Raw genomic sequence first — 14,029 nt, forward strand, 5'->3', positions numbered from 1 at the left:
CGGAGTCTCAGTGAGCTGACCTCCAAGGTACAATCAAATGATGGAGACAAAGTGGAATTTATCAAGCAAGAATGTAAATATACTTAACAAAATTCAATAAAGACCTCGAAGGCTGCAAATCCTCAGAGTGCTATCAGCACAGTCTTGTCAGCTGCCTCTTCAAGAGAGTTGTCACCATGCCATGGGAGCAATGGCGATGACTGTGCCCACAATGTCTTGAAACTTTTGATATTTATCCTGAATTCTGAAAGTGCTTAAACCCTATTTGGACATGGCTTGGATTAACCCTTCAGTTGGTCGAAAGTGAGGTCGCGTGCTTTCTCTCCCACTTTCGTGGCTCCACTCACATAACCAGTGACTGAAACGGGTGCTTGTTACCTCCTAGGTGTTCCACAAATTGGAAGTACAAATGAAATGTTGCCTCTGTAGTGGACGCCTTACACCTCGGACTTGAATGTATTCACCTTAGAATATCGGGAATCACCATTTGTAGGATTCAATTGCCGGAGCTGATTCACTGTGTAGCATTATATTTATGCAGCTTGTCTTGATGAATGCTTTCCTGGACATTTATTATGAGCAATAATCAATTATTAAATAACTGTACAGAAAATGTTATAAATTATTTTGCTAACAATGGTTAGTGTATTATTTAACTCCAGCTACAGACAAGGTTTCAATTTAATTGAGTTCTTTTGTGGATGGGTGGGGTAAAAACATCCTGGCCTGGTATTTGATTATAGTAGCCAAGACTTTAGGATTACTCTCTCTGCGCCAAGTTAGAGAATGCCAACTGGACAGCTTCAGGTATACTGCCATGGACTTTAGTGTTCATGGATTGAGGAGGAAAACATCTGTGAGGTTTGTTCTCCTCAATTTGATCTAGTGTTTACCCCTGGAATGGAAGAACAAATAATGATGAGATAAAGACAGAATCTGACTCAGCTTTGATTCTCTTCATGGTCAAATATCAGTGCCTGCATTGATGAGTGATAACCGCTTGAGTGAGGTGTCGGAACCACAAATCACTGCCTTCAGAAGCGGACAGGTGGAGAAAAATAGCAATTCTAAATATAGTTGAAGGCACGACGCAGTGGTTAGCACTGCTGCCTCGCGGTGCCGAAGACCCGGGTCCGATCCCAGCCCCGGGTCACGGTCTGTGTGGAGTTTGCACATTCTTCCCGTGTCGGCATGGGTCTCACCCCCACAACCCAAAGATGTGCAGGGTAGATGGGTTCGCCACGCTAAATTACCCCTTAATTGGGGGGGAAAAAAATGAATTGGGTACTCTAAATTTATAAGAAAAAAATTCAAATTCTAGTTTGAAGTTGCTTTTTTGAGTTTATAATTTTCTTTGGAGCAATGAAGAATGAGGTTTGACCCAATATTTAGAATTTTGGACACGTTTTTAAAATAAATTTAGAGTGCCCAATTATGTTTTTTCCAATTAAAATGCAATTTGGCATGGTCAATCCACCTACCCTGCACATCTTTGAGTTGTGGGGGCAAAACTCAGGTAGACAGTTGTGAAAATTCCACACGGACAGTTACCCGGGGCCGGGATTGAACCTGGGTCCTCAGTGCCATAGGCAGAAGTGCTAGCCACCGTGCCGCACCCCTGTTTTTAAAATATGTATTGTAAATCCATTCCTAACATACTACTACTGAAACTCCATTTTAATTTTGTTAATTGTTTCATTTCCAATCTCAGATGAGGAGGAACAAGAACTTCAAGGGGACCTGAACAATCCTGCTGTGTATGAAAATCACCGTTTTGCAGCTGATGGTTTGTAACGGTTTGCCATGAAATGGAATCCATGTTTATAGGCTGCGGAAGGAATCTTGACTCTCGACGCAATAATGCAAAATCGTTGTACAGTATGCCATGGCCTTTTTCTTTTGACAAGTGCATTACTTGACAAGTTTGAGAACTCCTGGTGTTGATGTCCGGTGAAATAGAAGGTGATGCAGACTAATATTTCTTAAAGATTATAAGCAAATTGTTTAATTGATTTATAATTGCAAGCATTTGGTGGGGGGATGGGGGGGACGGGTATTTCATTTACCTCTGTACATTATTTTGTATATTTTGTACTTTTGAAGATTTTATGAACAAAATTTAGTTTTCATTTTGAGAAAGGTTTGGAGTTCACGAAACCATTACATAAATATAATAAAATCAGCGAAATGACTGTCCAGGCTAGCAGTAATCTGCTATATTCAGGTTAATCAAAGTAGCATTTGAGAACTTATCTGTTTAAATTTACCATATTTAAAAACAAGCATAGCAATTAAATAGCTGAAAACATTTGCTTTGTACAGCCACCTCCAAGATTTAATTTTGCTTTGTGACTTTTTTGCATTGTGCTGTGAAAACAGTAAATATTATCTCTTGGTTCTTTTGGGAGAAGTGATGCGAATCTATTCTGGTGATTTGAACAGGTTCTAACTTTTAACACTAAAAGAATGTATAGAAACATACTGATTGAACCCAATGCAGCAGAGGAAATTCATCTGAAAAGTATTCAATAGAAACATAGTTAGGATATTAATTTTCACACACGTTCCTTTTGTTGCTTCCATCAACTTGTTTATTGCTATGTAAATAAAAAAAAAAGGGACAGCAATGAAACTTGGACAGTGCTACCTACAGTCAGACATGGAGTGTGCACTCTGTGAAGAGGTTGCTGACTTAAAGAACAGTATCGCAGTGGAACATCAAATGATGTAATAAAAAAAACACCATCTTGAAAATTGTGGTGCAGCGTGACCCTCCTTTAGGTTGTTGTTATTACTATTGGTGAGTAGAGTACTAATTTATCTTCCCTAATGAGTTAAATGTTAGAGACCTTCTCGAGGGAAATTGGGATGGGCAATAATTGTTGCCCTAGCCAGCGACGCCCACATCCAATTAATTATTTTTTTTTTTTAAACTTCCATTAAATGAACATAGGCTCCCATGTCTAACATAAAATATAAGCTCATCTCACAATGGTATTTTGGGTATGGTTTTCATTCCTCAAGATATGGTTCACCACGCTTCCTTCTTTTCGGCTTTTCCTATGTTACATGGGATCGCCTGAATGCTAGTTATTGTTCCTTCATATCACTTGAAATGAAAATTGCTTATTGTCACAAGTAGGCTTCAAAGGAAGTTACTGTGAAAACTCCCTAGTCGCCACATTCCGGCACCTGTTCGGGGAGGCTGGTACGGGATATCAGCAATAATGTTTTTGGATTTGGCAGATGGTTTTTAAGCTGGGTTGCCCTCCCAGCCACTAACACTCCCCATTTAAAGGGTATGGGGCCATCAGCGATGCACGCTGGCCTGCCTGCACAAATAGCTGGTGCTTTCATGACCAACAAGTCCTGGAGTGGGTCTTGAACTGGACCATCTGGTTCCAAGATAGGAGAGCTTACCCACTCAGCCACTCCAGCTTCCTCTTCCCATCCAATAAACTAGTGAAATTATGTTGGATCTTTTCCATGGCTTTAATATCCTTCCTATATTAGGATACCAAAATTGAAGAGGACTCTTAATTGTGGTTTTAGGTGGAACTGAAAATCATCAATATTGTATCATCCTCTCATGAGTGAGCCAGGCAGTAAAATGTTGCACTATCACTTTTAAAGTGAATTTTGTCGATTTTCTACATCGTACAAAAATGTATAATCCTCTAATTTACTGTTGAAGTATGAGGCAAAAATACAGTGAATGCACAATTTGGAAAATATAGACAGACTAAAAGTGTATTGCAATATACTATCTCCATGAATGTGAAATCTTGATTTGAGTTAGAATGTTCATTATTAGGTGTGATAAATTTGATTGCAAAGTTTATACATCAAAAAATAACTATGTTCAGAGCAAAAATTGGAATTTTGAAGTGGAGAAAAATAATGCATTTTTTTCTTTTTAAATATAATGAGTTTAAAACATAAATTGCTGCAGTATATACTCTGTGGGATAACTCAAAAGTCACTGCAGATCTTATTGCAGCCCTTCTAATCTCGTGTTTGGTAAGGTAGCCCTCAATCGGAGTGATAATACATCCCACATGAATTGTGGGATCCCATCAGTGTCATTGAGTGGACACCGTGGAATGCAATATGTAAAAAAAAATAATTTAAAAATTCATTTTTAAGTAGGCGATTAACAATTTAATAATAATGGAGAATGAGTAATACAACTCATAATGAACCTTCTGGCCAATCAATTACTTCATTTTATGGTTCCTTATCTGAAGCACTAGATTAAATTACACAATTTCTAACTTGCTTTTGGATATCTTATTCTGTAATTGACACATTTAGTCATGTAAACAAAAATCGGTAGTTCCGCCTCTGTGTGCAACTTTTTAGGGAGGGCTAGGATTGTTCTTTTTGCCCAGTTAAATAATTACATCAGATTTTTGTGCTTCTGAAATGTTTCACCTGTATTGTAAAACTGTAAGAAGATGCTGCATGGTTAAATGGATTTATGTTCCTCTGATTTGTTTACAATGCTTTGAATAAATTTCTTTGAGTTGATGTGGAGTGTGTGTCTGTGAAATGCTGTTGATTAATACCGGCATCATTTGGACTGTCTACCAGAAATGGTCTAAACTGTGCATTAATTTCAAGACCGTTTAATAGTAGGGTGAGGAGTTCAAACTTTGGGAAGGGAAATAGAGAGAATATTTGGAGATCCGGCAGCTTCATCTACATCAAAGTTCTAAATGTCTACGAACATTGACTTCTCAGCCAAAAATTGCTGGAAATGCCCAGCAGGTCTGATCGCACCTATGGAGAAAGAAAGAGTGAACATTTTGCATTGTGCTGCGGGATATTTACATCCGCCTGTAAGGATTGACAGCCCCTTGGTTTACTGTCTCATCTGCAGGGCGGTACCTGCAAAGTGCAGCACTGTGTGTTGGCCTTGATTTTTGTGCTCCAGTCCTGAAGTGGGACGTCAAGCCAGAACTTTCTGACTGAGTTGAGAATGCCACCAACTAAGCCATGGCTGACGCTCGTCGAAGGTGATTACCCTGTGGCACAATTGATCATAGTTACTCGGAGCATCATTCTGTTTCTGATCATTTTGCAAGAGCCATAACTTGTAATCTGGAACTGGACATGTGCTTGTTGTTTTTTAATCCTCCAACAGCCCTTCCGTTCTAGTCTTGTTCTCCCTTGAGTTGCAATTGGAAATGAGGTTTCACAAAAGTATTTGCAGCTTGAATGGTTTTTTTTTTTCCAGCAAAAATTCTAACTAAAATAAAAACTTTCTTTTCTCTAGGGGTGTGGGTCTGTCTTGATATTCTAAATGGTTTTAGCATTGATTTACTCAATAAAACAAAGAACACCCTGCTATTTTTCATGATTACAATTTGTTCATTGGTTGATGTTCTCTAGTTTTGTAGCTTATGGAACCAATGACGGGCCAATTCTGATAATCTATATTTCTGTCTTTTACCAAAGACTAATGTTAAATTGTCTCCCACAAAATTGCTCAAAACTGTACCATTCTCAAATATGCCTATGGAGTTAGTAATTCGGAAAAAATTGAGTGAAGGAAGTTTCCACAACCTGGTTGAGAGTCTCGGCGTAGCTGATACAGTTGACCGGAGGGTTGTGCATTAGGAAGTCTCGATATATGCAACATGCTGGGATAGCAATTAAAGAGATCAGAGAAAATAACTAATCACTCCTAAAGGTGCAGCATGAAATTGCTATATGGGAAATCAGTAGTTTTAGGTTATGTTACAAGGCTCACAGAGTATCACAATACTTCAACTATATAAGGGTTTGGAATTCTGCGTTTGACACATCCGTGTCCAGTTTATGTCCCTTTGAGCTTGTGTAATGATAGGCCTTCAGAATTGGAAAAGCAAGCTGCAATGAGGAATAGGATTTAATTTAAATAAATATGCAGTCCTTGGGGGAGGGGGGCCTGATTGAAATGGATGGGATGATCGAACTAGAGTTCACGTTTGTTAAATCCATAGGTCCCCATGTTTAATTTTTAAGTCATCATAGACTAGATCCAGCATAGAAGAAGCCATGTGGCTTTCAACAAGAACACCCACTTAGTCCTAATCCCGCAACTTTTCCAGCAGCGTTGAAAATGTTTGCGCTCCAAATAATCACCCGCCCCCACACACACACACACACACACACACACACGCACACAAACTGGATGATACATTGTTGCATAAAAAATGTTTCCCTCGTGTCGCCATTCATCTTAAATTGGTGTTGTCTGGTTCTCAATCCTTCCACTGACTGGACCAGTTTCTCATTTTCTACTCTGTCATGAACGCTCACCATTTTGAATATCTCAATCAAATCTCCCCATCGCCTTCTCTTCTCCAAGGCGAACTGTCCAAGCTTCTCCAATCCATCCATGTAATTCAGGTGCTTCTGTCTCTGGAACCATTTCTGTGAATCTTGTCTGCACCCTCTCTAATGCCTTCATATCCTTCCACAATATGCAGTTTAGTCTGATTCTGTGTTTCCTACAGGTTTAACATAATTTCCTTGCTTTTGTATTCTGTTGAAGGGGTGGGTAACAGAGGGTTGATGAGGGAAATGATGTTGGTGTGATGTACATGGACTTCCAAAAGGCATTTGATACAGTGCAACACAACGGACTTGTGAGCAAAGCTGTAACTCAAAGGATAAAAGGGACAGTTGCAGCGTGGGTACAAAATTGGCTGAGTGACGGGAAAGAGTGGGTATTGGTGAATGGGTGTTTTCCAGGCTGGAGGAAGGTTTGCAGTGGAGTTCCCTACAGGTCTGTGTTGGCACCCGTGCTTTTCTTGATATCTGCAAATGATCTGGACCTTGGCGTGCATGGCATGGCACAATTTCAAAATTTCCAGACGATCGGAAACTTGGGAACATTGTGAACTGTGAGGAGGGTCGTGTAGAACTTCAAAGGGACGTAGTTGGAATGGGTGGACAGATGGCAGATGAAATTCAGAGCAAAGAAATATGAAGTGATTGATTTTGGTAGGAAGAACTTGGGAGAGGCAATATAAAATAAAGGGTACAATTCAAAAGAGACTGCAGGAGCAGAGGGACCAGAGTGGATATACGCACAAATCATTGAAGGTGGCTGGACATATGAAGAGAGCAGTTAATAAAGCGCACCGTGTGCTTGGCTTTATTAATGGGGGCACATGAGCAAGCAAGGAAGTTACGTTGAGCTTTTAGAAGACTGAAGTTCAGCTGGAGTATTGAGTCCAGCTCTGGCCACCACACCATAAGAGAGAGCAGAAAAGATTCACAATGGTTCTGGGGATGAGAGACTTCAGTTATAAAGAAGTTAGGAAGGTTAGTGAAAGATAGATTGGAGAAGTTAGGAAGGTTTTCTATGGAGGAGAAGACTGAGGAGAGATTTGTTACGGGTGTTCAAAACCCGGAGAGGTCTGGACAGAGAGCATGGGGAGCTGTCTCCACTTGCAAAATGATTGAGAACATGAGGGCACAAATTTATGGTAATTGGCAAAAGAAGCAAAAGCAATATGAGAAACTTCTAATGCACGTGTAATGGCGACAAGTTTAATCAAGTGTTCATAACTTATCTGAAAAGGAATTGTGTGCAGGGTTCCTGGTCGAAGACGGAAATGGCACTAAGGGACTCATTTATTCAGAGAGCTGGTGAAGACATGATGGTCCAAATGATCTTCTGTGCACTAACAATTCTCTGTTATACTTACAAAGCCCAGGGTCCCCTATGGTATATTAATTGCTTTCTGAACTTGCCTGTACATATCTATAGCATCAGAAGCATTTGGGAAACCACTCTGGAACCAATTTTGGAGGTTGGGTAAGCATAGATTTGCTGCATTTTGGGATTTTTAACAATTTCCTGAGGGGCATTGACTGCTCTGGTTATAGTGGGGAGTCTACCGTTCATATAATCCCTACAGGGAGGAAGGAGGTAATTCAACCCATCAATTCTACTGACCCTTCGAAAGGGCACTCTACCTCCTTTCACCCCGCCCTATCTCAGTAACCCCACACAATTTGGCAGAGACAATCCACCTAACCCACATGTCTATGGACTTTGGGAGGAAACCCATGCAGACACGAGGCAAATGTACAAATTCCACGCAAATGATGACCCAAGGCGGGTATTGAACCTGGGTCTCTGGTGCTTTGAGGCAGCAGTGCTAACCAGTATGCAACCCCGTGTTAGTTGAGAATGCATACTGTCATTGTTGTTTTAATGGATGGACAAGTATTATCCAGTTGGGTAATGAGTCTTTACATGTCCACATTGGACATGTGGGCTGACCAATGATTGGAGTATGGTGTTGGGGTGGTTGAAGTCAAGAGACTAATGTGGTGAAATGTCCAGGATAACATCCAGTCCGAGTTGGCAATTCACAAAGGTCAGAGAATTGGATGGGCTTCTGCCCAGGTAATACCTTTTATGGGAATTATTTCTGGACAACAAAAATAAACACCGCCCGTACATTTTCAGTCCTTAGCAAAAAAAAAATATTTTTTGTCAAACGCTATCGAAAATGTCCTTCGGCACTAATCATGGAATGTCTGCAGCATGGAAAAAGGCCAAGTCTGCTGGGAGTTGCTGCATTCGGAACACAGGACAAATTAGCCAATTAGCAAAGTTGATGCATCCAATGTCGCCACTAATAAATGGTTCTCTGAATGAACACTTGGGCTCAGACCTCATGTAAACTCTATCTTTTGCACCTTCAAGACCAAAATTGGGTTTGTGATAGCAGGAGGAAGGGTTGGGGATCAACATCCAAATCATTCCTCAATTTTAATAATATAGGAGGCAAAGAATATCATATTTTATAATTGTCACAAGTAGGCTCACATTAACATTGCAAATGAAGTTACTGTGAAAAGCCCCTAGTCACCACACTCCGGCACCTGTACGGGTACACAGAGGGATTGTCCAGAAGTCCTGAAAGATGTGCTGTTAGGTAATTTGGACATTCTGAATTCTCCTGTACCTGTATCTGTGTACCTGACCAGGCGTCGGAATGTGGCAACTCGGGACTTTCCACGGTAACGTCATTACAGTGTTAATGTAAATCTACCTGTGACAATGAAGGGTATTGTTGTTAAATTCAGAATGTCCAATTCACCTAACAAGAATATATTTGGGACTTGTGGGAGGAAACCGGAGCACCTGGAGGAAACCCACGCAGACACGGGGAGAACGTGTAGACTCCGCACTGACAGTGACCCAAGCTTGGAATTGAACCTGGGACCCTGGTGCTGTGAAACAACAGTGCTAACCACTGTGCCACCCAATATTAGCATAGGGTGGGGGTGGTGAATGCAAAAAAAGTGCCCTCACAGTTCTGCAACATCACCACAGGAGCAGGACACATTCAGCTCTCAGAAAAAGACGCAATGATCGATCGAGATGCTTTAGTTGTATTTTCTGCTAACTTTGCTGGTATTTCCTCAAAGTAGCTCATTTAGCAATAGCAGGTAGTGTGACATCATCTGGTGACAGATAACTACTCACAATCTCCTGAAATCAGCTAACGACTGCTTGTAGTGAAAAGGGGATAACTCACCTTTGCATTGTTCTTCCTGATGAAAGGCAGAGGGAGGGGTTAGATTCTGGAGAGTGGTTTATATTTAAACCACATGTTGCATAATGTCAGGTAGTAACATATCCATTAGCACTTGCGAATTTTCCCCACAACAGCATAATTTAATCTGATTCCATTCCAAATTTGTTCAGCTGCTGTGGAGAAAATAATGTAGAACAACGGCAGTCGGTGAGTATTATCACAAATGGTATGTAGATTTTCTTGTTAACATTGCACATTCTCCTGCTGTCAACTCAGCTTTCTTGAAAGTCAGCACAGATTTGTTAAAGGAATATAATGCTTCATTACCATGATTGAACTATTTGTAGTAATGTAAAGGGTTGATTAACTTTGCTATTAATTATGTATATTAAGAATGTGGATTTGGGTATATAGGGCATAATTTGAAATGTTATAAAGCGGGGGAATAGTAACAGACTTCAGGATGTCACTGGTAAAATGGGCAGACACAATGTAGATTATATTTAACATAGAGAAATGTAAGCAGTAAATTTTGGTAGGAAGAATGATGAGAGGCTATCCGAGCTAAATTGTAATCTTCAAGGAACAGAGAAACCTGGGGATGTTCGTACTCCGTTTTGAAATTGGCAGGCCAACTTGAGAAGGTTTTTTCCCCAAAAACCTTTTATTGGATCCTGTTGGCCTTACCTGGAGGGGACTAATTAATCAGGGGTTATGGGGAAAAGGCAGGAGAATGGGGATGAGAAAAATATCGGCCATGCTTGAATAGCGGAGAAGACTCGAGGGGCCGAGTGGCCTAATTCTGCTCCTATGTCTTACGGGACAGATTTAAGATGATTGCCAAAAGAGCCATGGGTGACGCGAGGGACCATTATTTTTTAAGCAAGTTGTAATGAATACACTACCTAAAAAGTTGGTGGAAGCCAATATTAACATACAAAAGAGAATTGGATAAATTATTGAAGTGGGTATGTTTCCAGGGCATTGGGTAATAGAGGGCGTGGATAACCCAAAATAGTTCTTTCAAAGAGCTTTCGGCTAAATTATATAGCACACGAGTCCACTTTGTGGTTGTAAATTTTCTACTTGATTTGATTGTCACTGTTGTAGTTGCACTGCTTGATAATTAGGGAATTGGGAAACAAACGTTGCTGGGCTATGATCTAATGCAAAGCACACCAACAGCCTCCTGCCACTGGTAGAGTCATAGGCGCGAGTCTCCCAAAGAGAACCGCATCCTCTAGCGAGTGCGTTTAGCCGGTGTTTCCCAGTGACTAAGGAGCCTGAAAGGGGATCACGTAGCCCAGACTGCACATCGCCCCGCTTTGTACAGTGGGGAGCTCCGCTCACTGGAACTGCCTTTGCAGCGAGGTCACAATCTCCGAGGCACCAAAACGACACACACCCCTGCTCCACCCCGCCCAAACACAGTTTAGAAGGTTCCCATGCCTTCTTTACCCCCCCCCCCCCCCAACAGCCAACCCCAGCTCAATCACGTGTGCAAAAATGCCAGCTTGGCACTGCCAACCTGGCACCCTGCCACTGTCCCGTTAATGCCATGTGGACACCTTGGCAGTGACAGACTGGCATTACCAGGGTACCTAGATGGCACCAGCAGTGCCAGGGCACCATCCTGCCCTGCCCAAAGAGCATGCAGCTGGGGGTCTTCAATCTCCTTGGAGACCCCCACGAGTGCCATTCTGTCGGGTTCCCGTTTGTGGGGACCGGTGCTGAACGGTGCTCACTCGAGGTTTCTGAGATGAAGAGAGCTGAATCCCAAAGCTTCAGGAGTCTGCTCATTAGAGTGAGGCTTACTGTCTCGCTCTAATATGTAGATTTGCTAAAAAGTAAACAACTGAGGATTTTCCTTTATTTTACCTGCCAGTATCTTTTCATGCTCTCCTCTTTTCCTTTTTGTTCCCCCTTCCACACTCCATATGCCCCGAGGGCTTCTGCTGTTTTGAGCCCCTGATATCTGCCATAAGCCTCCTTTTTCTCCTTATCCAATGCTTTAGGCATCACGGTAGCACAGTGGTTAGCATTGCTGCTTCACAGCACCAGGGCCCCAGGTTTGATTCCCGGCTTGGGTCACTGTCTGTGTGGAGTCTGTATGTTCTCCCCTTGTCTGCGTGGGTTTCCTCCGGGTGCTCCGGTTTCCTCCCAGGAGTGCATATTGCAGTCACTGAGACAACTCATATCCCATGTTTTAATTTGTGCCATCAATTCACCTGCCTTGTTCGTCAGACTTCTCACATTAAAATAAATATCATCAAAAGTCACTCAGTTGTGACTTTTTTTTATACGTTTAGAGGACCCAATTATTTTTTTCCAATGAAGGGCCAATTTATTGTGGCCAATCCACCTAACCTGCTCATCTTTGGGTTGTGAGGGGGGGTGAACCCCACGTAGGCATGGGGAGAATGTGCAAACTCCACACGTACAGTGACCCGGGCGTGGGATTGAACCCGGGTTTTCGATTCCCCAGGCAGCTAACCACTGCACCACCGTGCTGCCCAACTCCTTTGCGACTTAACTGGTCTAAACATTCTGTGCATTCCTGACGAATCTTCTCTGAGGATCCCAGGCCCCTGCCAAGTTAGTTTTGAGATATTTGAAAATGTTTGCTGGTGGTTCTACTGCTCGGGTGTATATTGCAAGAATGACTAATAATAACATTGATGTGTTATCTGTGTTGGTCTAACATCGACTGCAACTGGATGCAGTAAAATGAGAAACAGGCTTCTGACACAGGAGATGGTCCAACACTGTTTTATTGAACCTGCTGATTGCTGTACATAATCTGCTATGGGTTGACACTCTATTAACCTAACTGATAACCTCCTACTGGCTTGACCAGACTAGCTCTCTACCACATGGTGATGATGTTCATTGGCCTGTGCACTGTGACTATCTCCCTGGCCGTGTCCTGTGAGAGAGGGAGAGCCTTAATGCCCTGTGGGCTTTATAGTGATGGTGTCCTGTCTGGTGATTGGTTGTTCTGTGTCATGTGTGTTCATTGGTTATTCAGTGTGTCAATCACTGCCTGTCTGCATCTCATGATATACATGAGTGGATATTGTGACATCTCCCCCTTTTAAAATAAATTTTGGAACGTGGCTGTATATGCATGCATAACTATGTACAAGTGGGGAATTAATTAACATATGTACACGGGAAGGTGTCTATCGTGCAGATACAGAGCAAACTGAACAAAATTTACAAGATTTAAGTCTATAGATTCAGTCTTTGTGGTGGGCGACGAATTCTCGTCGATCGCCGCAGAGGTGGAGGGGGGGACGCCGGCACCTGGACAGGTGGGATGGCTGCCATCTCGGTGGCCTTATGGACAGGTGGAATCGCTGCCAGATCGGTGGCCTCGTAGTGCAAGACGTCCGGAGGAAGCATGATGACATGCGGAGAAGTGCGGTCGGGTGATGGGCAGGGAACCTTATGCAGCGCCCTCCTGTTGCGCCGTAAAATGGAGCCATCAGCCATTTGGACAATGAAAGACATGGGAGCAGCCTGTCTGACGACAACAGCTAGGGCTGACCAACCTCCCTCAGGCAGCGGAACGTGAACAACATCGTCTGGAGCCAGCGCAGGCAGATCCCTGGCATGAGCATCATACGTGATCTTTTGCTGGTCCCTGGATTGCTGCACCTTTTGCAGCACAGTGAGGTGGTCAAGGTCTGGACCATGGATGGCTGGAACAGTCGTCCTCAGGTTGCGGTTCATGAGCAACTGCGCTGGAGACAAACCAGTCGACAGAGGGGTTGCCCTGTATGCCAATAGCGCCCGGTTGAAATCCGAGGCTGAGTCTGCAGCCTTGCACAGCAACCGCTTGACAACATGGACCCCTTTCTCGGCCTTCCCGTTTGATTGCGGGTAATGGGGACTGGATGTGATGTGACTAAAGTGGTAGGATCGTGCAAAGTTGGACCACTCTTGGCTGTAGAAACATGGACCGTTGTCACTCATTACCGTGAGTGGTATCCCATGCCTGGCAAACGTCTCTGCAGGCTTTGATGACGGACTTGGGCGTGAGGTCCGACAGTTTCACCACTTCCGGGTAGCTAGAGAAGTAGTCGACCAGGAGCACGTAATCACGCCCATTGGCGTGAAAGAGGTCTTTTCCCACCTTGGACCACGAGAGGTCACGATCTTGTGCTGTTGCACCGTTTCCTTGGGCTGAGCTGGTTGAAACTTCTGGCATGTTGTGCAGTTGAGGACCATGTTGGCAATGCCCTGGCTGATGCCAGGCCAGTAAACTGCCTGCCGAGCTCTGCATCGACATTTCTCGACCCCCAGGTGACCCTCATGGATCTGTCTGAGCACCATGGTTTGCATGGTTTGGGGAATGACGATTCTGTCAAGTTTAAGAAGGATCCCCTCAACAACCGTCAGCTTGTTCTTAACATTGAAGAACTGGGGGCACTGCCCCTTTTGCCAGCCATGGGCGAGGTGCTTCATCACGTGCT

At 43.0% G+C, this 14,029-nt stretch overlaps 2 protein-coding genes across 4 annotated transcripts in view; both read left to right on the plus strand.

Annotated features, from left to right (window-relative positions):
• The window catches only part of golm2 (golgi membrane protein 2), a 113,670-nt gene extending 108,393 nt beyond the window's left edge, over positions 1-5,277 (plus strand). For all 3 annotated transcript variants that reach the window (XM_038813175.1, XM_038813176.1, XM_038813178.1), the window contains one exon: positions 1,712-5,277. In XM_038813175.1, coding sequence (XP_038669103.1) covers positions 1,712-1,794 — 83 coding nt within the window. In that variant the 3' untranslated portion in view covers positions 1,795-5,277. The remainder of the gene's footprint in view (positions 1-1,711) is intronic.
• Positions 5,278-9,657: 4,380 nt separating this feature from the next.
• The window catches only part of LOC119974380 (CTD small phosphatase-like protein 2), a 105,797-nt gene continuing 101,425 nt past the window's right edge, over positions 9,658-14,029 (plus strand). Inside the window, exon 1 of the mRNA XM_038813180.1 lies at positions 9,658-9,758. The gene's annotated coding sequence lies outside the window, so the exon portion shown is untranslated. The remainder of the gene's footprint in view (positions 9,759-14,029) is intronic.

This window comes from Scyliorhinus canicula, chromosome 12, assembly GCF_902713615.1.
Source record: "Scyliorhinus canicula chromosome 12, sScyCan1.1, whole genome shotgun sequence".
Taxonomy (NCBI): Eukaryota; Metazoa; Chordata; class Chondrichthyes; order Carcharhiniformes; family Scyliorhinidae; genus Scyliorhinus; species Scyliorhinus canicula.